This window comes from Polyergus mexicanus, unplaced genomic scaffold (assembly GCF_030449975.1).
Source record: "Polyergus mexicanus isolate NDT 795.1 unplaced genomic scaffold, iyPolMexi1.0 SCAF_3, whole genome shotgun sequence".
In the NCBI taxonomy this organism is placed as follows: domain Eukaryota; kingdom Metazoa; phylum Arthropoda; class Insecta; order Hymenoptera; family Formicidae; genus Polyergus; species Polyergus mexicanus.
The window spans coordinates 6865026-6877143 of record NW_027223323.1 but is presented as its reverse complement, the minus strand read 5'-3'; the positions used below and the strand labels follow the sequence as shown (position 1 = coordinate 6877143).

The 12118-nt window shown below is 36.8% G+C and overlaps 1 protein-coding gene across 1 annotated transcript in view; it reads right to left on the bottom strand.

Annotated features, from left to right (window-relative positions):
- Utx (Utx histone demethylase) overlaps window positions 1-12118 on the bottom strand; it is a 74966-nt gene that overhangs the window by 62386 nt on the left and 462 nt on the right. Inside the window, exons 2-3 of the mRNA XM_070292565.1 lie at window positions 10976-11232; window positions 10414-10522 (exon numbers count right to left, since the gene is read on the bottom strand). Of these exons, the coding sequence (XP_070148666.1) occupies window positions 10414-10522; window positions 10976-11232 (366 nt within the window). The remainder of the gene's footprint in view (window positions 1-10413; window positions 10523-10975; window positions 11233-12118) is intronic.

The following is a 12118-nucleotide window of genomic DNA, read 5'->3' as shown; positions in this document are numbered from 1 at the left end:
GGAAGGAAGGCAGCAGCGAAACATTACAAACAGCGACGGAGAGGAACTCGTCGTCGTTGTCATCGTGGATTCTCCGTATCTCTGTCCCTGTCTTTTGCTCTCTGTATGTTTCTCTCTCTCTCTCTCTTCTTCAATGTATGGTCGTCGTGGTGTATTGAACTCTATCCGCGGGGTCGTTCACCTTCGCGCGCGCGCCGCTTCGTCCCCCGCCTCCCGGCTTCGAGCCATGACGTCACGTGACTCGCCGCTGTCTCCGGCGTGCGCGAGATACGAAGCCGAGGAAGCGGACGAGCGAGCGAGGAGGCACGCAAATGACGTGGTGCGCGACGATTCGCGCACGCCCGGCTCGCAGTCCGTTGACGTCACGACGTTCGCGGACGCGAATAGAGAGTCCCGAGCAGGCGATGCCGCCGCCGCCGCCGTTATCGTCGTCGTCGTCCTCCGACGTCACGGATTACAATGTCGACAAACTCGCGCGGCTCGGCTTAGTTACGCGTGTACGCGTCATTTATCCTCCTCGTGTCCTCCCGAGTTAGGCACATTCTCCGGGATTGATAATTCCCGAAGAGATTCATGCACGAGGATTATGGGAGAGTTTGACGGTCTTTGACAGTTGTAGACATTTCGAAGAAATAAACGTGATGTTAAAAAATAAATAAAACTGATCTTTCGAAAAATGGTGAAGTTAAGGAGGAACTCTGGGGAACGGATGTTAGCTATGTCAAAAATTAATAAACCTAACACGTTTCGAAATTCATAAATTTAATATTGTACATTAAACTAAATGTCAAATTCATGCTGATCCATCCAGCTCCTCCCTGACTTTACAGTTTGCGATTTTATTTATCTTTTAACGCCGCGTCTACCTTTTTCAAATATCTACAACTGTCAAAGACTGTCAACTGTCAAATCCTCATGCACGAATCACTCCAGGAAATATCTAACATCTGATGTTAGATATCTTTTCGGATCAAAGCCGTATCCTGCTTTTCGAAAATCCACCGTGATTCGAAAACTATTTTTATAGATGCGTCATTATATGTGACGATCGAATGCTATGTGTATGTCGCAAAGTGTCTTCTATCTCATCTATAGTACCGACGTCGAGGCTGATTTTAAGCCGAGGGGATGAACAAACGTCGCCTGTCCCTTTTCAACCTTCAACCGATTTAAACCTTTATCGCAGCCTATTAAAAGCTGATTTTAAATGTATAAAAGATATGATTTGCGCTTATAGGAAAAAAATCGAGATATTAAATTCTGCACAAAAATATAATATAAAAAATAATATGTAATACGTATATTATATACAATACATGATGTGGCGTCGGAAAAAAGATGCATTCTTTACATCACATATAAAGAACAACGAATAGCGATTAAACGAAGATAACGAAGGAGAATTAACGTTTGTTAGATGATCCTAGACTTCTCGGCAATCGATCGCGATTGTCAATCGTCAATCCGTCGAGATGTCACGACAGAAGCGACTATAAATAATGTTCGGGAATTATTTTTAGATAGACCTGTTCCTTCCCCCTCTCTCCCTCTCTCCCTCTCTCCCCCTCCTCCCCCTCACCCCCAAGAGATCGCGGAGAGGGAAAGAGAGGAGCGAAATCCGCTAATCGGACGTGGTACCGAGGAACCGGGCTTTCCGCGGGCGGTGGGGGGGGGGGGGGTTACGTTTGTCGGGTTTGGTTAACTGTCCGGTCGGATAGCTGGTTGCTCGCTCGCTCGTTCGTTCGCCAACGAGCCGCCGTCAGAGTTTGTTGACTCTCGGTTTCAGCACGTTGCCTGACCATGACCTCGCCGAACGACGCGCAAAGTGACGAACGCCGAGGCGACTCCGCCGTTGTCGTCGTCGTCGTCGTCGTCGTCGTCGTCGTTGTCCATCGGGTGTATCGACGCACAACTCGTAGCCAAATCGAAATCTCTCGCTTAAATAATAGTTTCATCCTCGAAAAAAATATACTTTCGATTATACGGACTTCGAATTGATATATATAGCTCTTTCTCCATATAAAAAAAAAATATCTGTATCCTTAAACTCGTTGTCCTTATCCAGGATGTCCGCTCAATTTTTGTAAAAAAAATAAAAATAAAAAAAAATATTCTGATCTTTCATATTTTTTGTTGAAAATACCAGATGAAGAGAATTTTTTTTTTCCCCAAGATGTTTTGGATGCGATGTACTAAAATAATTTTTTTTTATCGTTTTCGTATGCTTTTCAATGATGCAAAAAAATAAATAAAGATCTAATTAAATTTCAAGTGCTAGATTTAAAAATATACTAGAAAAACCGAAGAGCTTTCGTAAATATTTTCATTTGCATAACATTTTTTTTTTTTCCCCCCCAACACTAAAAACTGCAATGAAAAATATAAACTATACTCTATATTCCAAGTTTTCCATGTTTTTCCAGGAGATAGACACCCTTATTATATTCGAAAAATTTTATGAATATATTTTACAAATTTTGGAAAACACTATGTCGAATTTAACATTAACATCTCGTCAAAACATCAACTGGGACAGTACAAAAGGCTAATAAAGAGTAATGAAGAAATCTATGTGGAATTTCGTGTGTCGCGACGACGATCAATCGTCGTCGTCGTCGTCGTCGTCGTTGTCGTCGAGCTTGCGTGGAAAAAATATCAATCTCAGGAAGCGAATGTGGGCCAGGGAATATCGACCGCGCGATCTGGGTCAGAGCTCGCATGCACCTTGCATCTCGCTCTGCACTCTCGCTGCAGGGTGCATACAACCCGTGCCGGTGGTCGTAACCCGACGGTGACAGTTGCGACAGCACGTGTAAAAGACTTGTCGAACGAAAGTCGAAAGCAAGATATCCGCGAAATAAACGAACACGTACGATACAAGACGTTCCCTTCCAGAGGATGGTCCTACTTTACGTACGAATTCTATACATGTTAAATGACAAAGAAAAAAAAAGGTCATATACATCCGAAAAATTTGTTTACACTTTACAAATTCCTTTCTGTTCACGATAGAGCCTTGGAAAGATACCGAGAAATTCGATCTTTTAAGACTTTACTCTTTATTCTTAAGATATTGGGGACCTCGAAATTTTTTTCCGACAAAGATGTTTGGAAGAAAAGAGATATCTTTATCTTCAAAAATAAATATTGCGCAAAGGATATAATTTCAATAGAAGAAATATTCTACAAAAAGACATTCTCCATGGGGACAATAGAACGTACGGATAATAGTAAGTTAATGACAAATACAATAGGTGAATAATAGGAGTAAAACGAAGGTTTTACACTGTCGGTTGACAAAATTTCAAAAGGTATAACATAAATCACACATAGTCTTTGCACGGTATTTCCATACATGATTCGGTATTTTCAGGACTTAAATGATTTTAATTTACTGCATCGGTTCTAACTTTACGTCACAACGAATGGGTAGCATCTCCTTGACCTTCGACAAAAGTATCATAAATTACGTTTAGCACCACAAAGGAGATGTTGAACGCAATGGACAAAAATTATAAGATTTGATGAGAATATTCCCTGATTTTTCTAGGCATTAAAAAAAAAAAAACCTTGAGAATTACAGATTCGCCATGTTTTTCCCATGAGGTAGACACCCCGTTTAATAATACACACAGCGAGTGTGCAAAAAGTTGAGAGACAGGCTAATTCGTAGAAATAAAATTTTCAAATCAAAACCGTGACGAGAAATTTACGACGTGTCCGCCGAGAGAAAATTATTTTTTTACACACTGTGCCGTGTAAAAGTGACTTGGTAGGATCCGCGGTAGGGAATAGATCTCGTGCAAAAACACGACGAGACGTAACAAAATTTGCGGTATCCACTAAAAACGAACGCGCTCTCGACGATATTGCACTTTTTATTACAGCGTGGCGTGAAATGTTACGGCTTAACGCGTGAAAATAAAATTTTCGGAACGTCCGATTAACCAGAGACGAAAGGGGTCGGTCCCCTCCCCGGTAATGAATTTTGCTATTGTGTGTCGCACTAGAGCACTTTTCCTCGGGTCTTTGTCCCCCCTTCCACCACTCCCTCTCCCCCTCCCACCCCCCGGTCCCGAAAGAGATGCGTATATCGCGAGCGCGCGCGCACACGCACGCAAGCAACGAGCGTAAATAAAATCGCGCGTGTTGCGCTTTGTATTCGTCCGCCCCCTATCAACCGAACGGAAGGGTTGACAGAGAATTGAATGCACATTCGTAGACGATGGTCGGCCGGACTTCGTAACGGGATCGTTTGAAATGGTAATTAGTCGCTGCCCCCTCCCCTCCGCCCCCCCCCCTCTCTCTCTCCCTCTTTTGTAATGAGCCATTTTTCAACGATTAACATTTCCTACACGATAGAGCGAATAGGTAGTGTTCCCTTATCGAAATTTCAATTAGATTGTTTATATGCATGTATAGATGTGAATGTCCAAGGATACGATGATTTCTTCGATTTACTCTCACTGAGAGAGAATTGAAGGCCTATTTGAATAAAGAATTAAAAAATTCATGGATTTCATTTGCCATTTCTTCTTTCAATAATAATTACGTTTTACATAATAGTTATATCGATCATTCCATCGTCGCGAGATAATAAGATTTTTTAAAAAAAGTGCGAATTATTTAAGGAATGAGATCTCTGAAAGCAGAATATTGACGTACGTCTCTTGCTGGAATTTTTAAAAAAAATTGAGATTTAAAATAAGTTTTACGTGTACATATAATATATATATATATATATATATATCTGAAAAAAATTTTAATTAAATATATAATCCATATTAAATTAAATATAAATATAAATCGTAGAAAAAGCGTCTCTCACGCTGCACACATGACGCAACCCTTTTGCCAGCGAGTCGTATTTGTTACCCCCCCCCCTCCCCCCCTACTCTCTTTGGCCCCTGAGGGCAATCCCGAGACGCAGCATCACCCTAAAGGTGATTCACACGGCGTGTGTACACACGTGTTTTCGCGCGTTCTATTCACGATTCTATTCCCGTTATATATAGCGACGAGATAAAAATATATAAATAATAAATCTCCAAATATAATAGAAACGGATATATAATATATCTGCGCGATATATTCCTATCCTCCAAAAAGTATGCGAGTCTTGTCGACTGGCGAAAGAATCAATTTCTAAATTTAAAAAAAAAAGAAAAATATCAATTTTTTGATATTGCTAGAGTAGACTAGGCTCTTAAAGCTCAATCTTTACTCTTTCGATAAATTCTATAGATACTGTGAAACTTGAAGTGACGGCGAGAGCCCAAAGTTTCGTACATTGTACAATAGATTCGCGACGACGAATATTCGCGCCGGATACCCACGACAAGGGAGAGAATCGCGTCGAGAGATGGGGGAAGAAGGGGCAAGGGAAGGGAGAGACTGGGGGGATTTTAGCCCCAGGCGTCCGTCGTACCGTTCGGCTTTTCGGCTGCTGGAACGGAAGAAACGTCCGCCATGGCAAAACGACGCATAGAGTATACACGTCCCGGCGAACGAACATACGGACGAACGACGAACGATCGATTTTACATCGCGCGGCTTCTCACTCTTTCTCCCTCTTCTACCTATTCACCTACCTCTATCTATCTACGTGACGGCGTGCACGTGTTCGGCGATGACCCTGTGCACCGGTCGACCGCAAAACGCGATTCTTATCCCCGTGGCGCGGATATCCGAGGAACGTCAGCCTCGCGAGCGTAACGAGAATCTCAAGGCTTCTGCTCTCGAGAGAATTTTGCATCTTTTTTTCAGAATTACGTGTACCGAGATTTCACTTCATTTTCGATATATTAACGAGTTTAATTTAATAGAGTTTTAGCTCTCTCTTTAGGAATTAAGGTGAAACTGAACGATATCAACTATACGTCGAAAGTGTTAATGAAATTTAATACATTTCGCGATATTCATGAATTTGACATTGCGCACGAAATACTTTTAATCTTTTAAAATAAAAAATTAATAATTAATTTTTGAATTACAGTAAAGATTTGCCCCGTAGACTATAATTGAATCTCAAAATTGTAAATATTATCTCATATCAAATTAACTTTTTTTCTAGTGGTTGTAACACGAAAACTTTATAATGATTGTATACAAAAATTCATAAAAATAAAGATTTTAATTCTACAAGGCAAATCTTTACTTTGACTCATATAATTATTAATTTTATATTTTCGAAAGGATAAAAATACGCTTTGCTCAATATCAAATTGTCAATGTCGCGGAATTATTCAAGCAAATAAAAATGTAAGCCAAAAAGAAAATTTTGAGAAATTAAACTTAAAAATGCGAATATTTTTAACGTAGTTGCAAATCAAAATTTTACGAATTATCTGTCGCGACATTTTCAATAATTACAATAATTTTAGCGATTAATGTCTTGTACTGTTACACATTTTACACACCCGGAAAATCAATATTAATATTCTACCGTTTCAAAGTAAAAAAGGAAAAAAAAACAACGCACTTGTCTTATCGAAGGACGCGGGAATTTAGCGCGCGAACCCTTGACCCCGAGTCGCGATTATAGCGGAAATGCATGCGATAAATATATGCGGAGTAATGTCCGGTATTATCCGTACGATTTTCCGGGTAAATCCGCGGGCTATTTTTAGCCGCGCCAACAATTAGGAGTAGTTAAAGCGAAGCCGATCCAATTTACAACTTTGCGCGGCGAACAGCATTCGCGCGATGAATTTGACAGACGAAAAAAGAGAAATCACGTATCTCTCCAAGAACGTCGTATAAAATACCGTAAAAATTCGATGTATATAAAATATTTTAATATAAATCGTTATTAAAATATAGCAAATTTTTTATATATATAATATAATATTATATAATATTAATATAATATATTATATAATATTAATAAAATATTAATAAAATATTATAATATAATATTTTATATATACTGTAATAAAATACTTGAAAAAAAAAAAAAATATATATATATATACAGGGTGACCCATTTTAACTTAGGCAGCCAAATAACTCGAAAAATAAGCACACTACGAAAAAATGTTTAGAATCAAAATTTTGTCATTTCGAGGGGGACGTACAATGACGTTAAAATGAGCCCCCCCGCCCCTTCCCCTGGGCGGTGAGGGGGGGCAAGTTTGAAATCTTAAATGGGAACCCCTATTTTTTATTGCATATTCGGAATCTTTGGCTAAAAACACATACAATTTGTCTGAAACATTTTTCTCGATTCATGATAGATGGCGCTGTAATCGACGAAATTCAATTTCTTCGATTTCTCTTACTGAGAACCCATGCTTACGATTCTGCAATAAATTAACAATAAAAATATCACGTTTTCATTGTTAATACTCGAAATTAGTCTTAAAACAAACTTCTCATTATTTTTTATTACTCATTAATTACTTCTCAAGAAACTGCTTTTAGCGTAACCTGCCCTTTAGGCAACTTGAATGGTGCAAAGTACCGAGACATTTTGGACTTTCCATCTGATGGAGTTCCTCTAAGTATCCCTCCAAAATTTTGTCCATTTAGTGCCAAAGTCACAAGTGTTTATGTATTTTTTTAACATTTGTACTCTGATAAAATTCTGGTAAAATGGCAAATTATACGCCTACAGAAGTAGTCGATATTCTTATAACCTTTGGCGAATGTGGTAGAAATTACAGACTTACTGCCCGTACTTATGCGGAGCGATTCCCAAATCGCCGCCATCCTACTGATCAACAAATTATAAACATTGAAAGGAGATCTCGTAATAATCCACTTCATCGCGAAAGGCGAAGGAATAGACTTCATAATAATAATGACCCTAGATTGCTCGCAGTTTTGGCTATGGTTCATCAAAATCCCCATATTAGTACCCGTCAAATAGAACGAGAACTGGGAATCCCTCAAACTACGGCACATAGATTGTTACGATCAGTCAAGCAGTTTCTTGAGAAGTAATTAATGAGTAATAAAAAATAATGAGAAGTTTGTTTTAAGACTAATTTCGAGTATTAACAATGAAAACGTGGTATTTTTATTGTTAATTTATTGCAGAATCGTAAGCATGGGTTCTCAGTAAGAGAAATCGAAGAAATTGAATTTCGTCGATTACAGCGCCATCTATCATGAATCGAGAAAAATGTTTCAGACAAATTGTATGTGTTTTTAGCCAAAGATTCCGAATATGCAATAAAAAATAGGGGTTCCCATTTAAGATTTCAAACTTGCCCCCCCTCACCGCCCAGGGGAAGGGGTGGGGGGGCTCATTTTAACGTCATTGTACGTCCCCCTCGAAATGACAAAATTTTGATTCTAAACATTTTTTCGTAGTGTGCTTATTTTTCGAGTTATTTGGCTGCCTAAGTTAAAATGGGTCACCCTGTATATAATATTAAAAATTTGCTATATTTTGATATTATATTTAAAATTTATAAACAAAATTTGTAATAAAATTTATATAACACGATTTATACATATACATTTATATTGCGTTTTACTATTATTTTTCCCAAGTTATGGGTTTTTATTTTAAATCTGTAGAGCAATTTTGAGCAACTTTGATTTATCTTTGCAGCCAAATCTGCTCTACCGTCGTCGAATCGTTTTCGATCGTAAACAATCATGTAATATGTATACACGGGATGTATATACGAGATGGCCCTGTTTCCATGATATATTCTGTCGCGAATCGCAAATATCGGAACGCGTGTATCCGCGTATGAGAGATCGAAGAGATTCGGCGGAATTCTTAAATGAATTTCGGCAAGAGAGCATTATATGCATATACATACGGCAATTTCTCTCAATTTCTATTTCAGGTTCCGCGAGAGAGAAGGACATGCATATTTGGCCTATTATCGTTCCCCCAACGCAACCCCCCTCCCCCTCCCGCTCCCACGAAGCCACGAAGCAGAGCCATGACGCTACTGTCGTTCGGCACGTAAGCACTTTGTCCGTTCAAACTCGCGATGCGAGAGACATCTATCGGTGGGGAAACCAACTAGCAAACGCGACATTTCCCCAGTCTCTAAAGTCCAGTACTTGCTTATCGATACTTCAATCGGTAAACGCAATAGAATATATATATTTTAATGTTTACACAAAAAATATTTATATACATATATAAATGAAGAATCCAAAATTAGCGATAAAGCCATAAATCTTAAAATCTTTAAGATTTTAAGCGCAAAGTTGTATCTGCAATAAATTTTATAAATTATAAGCTTGTCGCACTTTTCTCTCTTGGATATTTTATTTATATAAAAATGATTTATTATGACTAGATGATATCTTTAATGTAGTATATATTCATTATAATAAATTGATAGTAAAATGTTATTTATATAATGATGTATATAATGTTACGTAAAATTTTTCATTATATAATAATATTACATAATCATGTAATAATAATAAAACACAAATATCATAAAATACACAATAATTACATAAAGAGTAACAGAAATGTGTAGTAAAAGGAAAGGATTACTTGCCTGTTATCGGCAAGGAACGGTGTCGCGTGCGATACGAGATTAAAAATAAAGGGAAGATATGCACAGAGAGAAGGAGAATGATGAACCCTATGTGTGCGTACATCGCGCAAGGGCCGACGGCCCCTTTTCAAGGTGAGCAACTCTTTCGTGAGAGAGATTACAGCATTTTTCCGATGGCGCCATTTTTTTGCCGTTCGTCGGTCGGGCCCTTTAGCCCTTACTTTCCTATGATCCTATCAGGCTTGTTACGTTTAGAATTACGCGCGAAAAGTAAAACCGAATGCTTTACATCAATCGTTTTTTTAACCATCGTTCTCTTTATACCTTCTGTTCTTAAAATGAAACAAATATACAGAGTGTTTCACAATCTTAATTTTAAAAAGAAGATTTCTACAAATATGAAGTCGATTTGTTGTCAGTGTAAACGTGTCTAAAAGATAAAAATAATTTCCGATAAAAGAAAGATTTAAACTCTAAACTGAAACAAAATTTCATCAGGATAAATAAATGAGAAGAAAATGTTTCTCAGTTGATTTTGAGAGACAAGTTTATTTTATTAATATTAATATCCTATCTTTAATATATATTTCTTAGTTAATGTATTACAAATATAATCAACTTTAATGCTTTACAATATAATTTTAATATTTGACTATATTAATAAAACATATTTAATAATAATAACAATACTTAATAAGAATAAATAGTAATTTTACACAAATTAATAGTTATTAATTATAGTTATTTATTATTTGATTAATTTGTTGATTTAAATAACTTAATTGTATTTTATCTTTCTTACCAAAATTGAAATTGCGAGATCACTCTATATACTTATACATATATAGACTATTGCTAAACTCTATAATAGAGTTATAATCAGAACAAAACTAATTAAAAGAGTAATTAAAGGAGAAATTGTATTTGTACTCACCACTGGAAAGCATTAAAGTGGAAGTAAACAAGACCCAGGCCGTACAGAAATGATGCATCCTTCCAGTAGTCGCCTTTTAATGAGTAGAATTTCTGATATGCCGACATCGCTATAACAAAAATTAAATTTATTACAGTTTGCTTGATATTAAAATCAATCAAACAGAAACTTTAAACCCAAGACAGAGACTCAAAAAAAGCAAAAAAAAAAAAAAGAACAACACTTTTATCAGTGGAGTTTGATTTTGAGATACTTTCTGTCATTATCTATTTTATTGATATTTTTTTTTTTGTTATTAAATCAACAGCTATGTAATCAATAGCTTTACATTAATGATTTATACAACTTAACATCTTACAAGATCTTACTTAAGTATAAAAATACTTTATGTTTAAAAAAAATTTTTTTAAAAAAATAGTTTCATATACTCAATAACATTTTTATTTTTACATTTCTAAAATAAAACTTAAATCAAACTGACTAACCCATAAATTAGTCTGAATTTTTAACAAACACAATGTATAATATATAAAATATTATTATAACAAAACTGTGTGTATACCTTTATTGTAATCTTCTAAAAGCAGATGAAAGTGTCCCAGCTTGCAGTATGTCTTAGGATCGATGCTTATACCCTTATCCTCGTCCTCGTTCTCCTTGAATTCATCGGGACTTGCTTTTGTAATATCAGCTTTCCTGCGTTGCTTCTCTGCCTGAGCTTGGACCAGCATACGCTCCAAATATTTGATTGCACGAACGACCACTGCCTTCCTCTTCGCCTGCTCCGGAGAATTTAGCTTAAGAAAGCCAAACTGTCGACTGTGCATTCACAAAAGAAAAATTGCTTTCGTTATATATTACATTAGATTTATGATACACATAGATTCTACCCAACAAACTAAAAATTGTATGTTTTCTAATAATTTATATTAATCCTAGAATACTAATAACTTTTCAGAATCTTTTAAAATCAACAATGACTACGTTCACACATCACTCTTAAACGGGTTTAATAACATCCGTAATTTTTAAACTGTCCAATCAGTTATTCCATTCTTCAGAGAAATAGTTGCGATTGACAAATTTTAAAATTACCGTGTAAAGTAGTTATAGGTGAATTTTTACCCAGAGATATTTTAATTGTACAACAAAATTCTGAAAAAGATCACATAAATTTTTTTAAAATACTTTATCGTTATATGTGAAAGTACTTTTCTAGAAACTCTCTTATGCCCTTTCCAGATCGAAGAATGATTCTACTTGTGGCTCATTCGACTCACTTCAGTATGATTTTTACCCGTTTACACTATGCACTCGGAGAAGCCACAAGTGGGAATCATCTTCCGATCTAGGGCATATTATATTCATAAAAAAAATGAAAATAATTTTTTATCCCAAGGAAAATTACACACAAATCGTAAGATGGATCAAAAACATTTTAATAGCATATCTGGAAGGCCGCATGAAGTCTGCATGACACTGCCATTTGAATTTACTCTCCCGCGTGAAGTTGGTAATCTAGGGTTGAGCATCTCTCGAACAAATCGTTCCCAATCGGGAGTGAATCCGAGATGTGATCTCGCAACGTCAGTCGTCGTTACGTTCCATTCGTCGTCGCGAAAAATTTCGCGGCACATTCAGAACATCCGAAAAGGGTGTCAGTAGGTTGCGCACGCGAGCGCGCTGTCAAACGCGCCGCATTTCT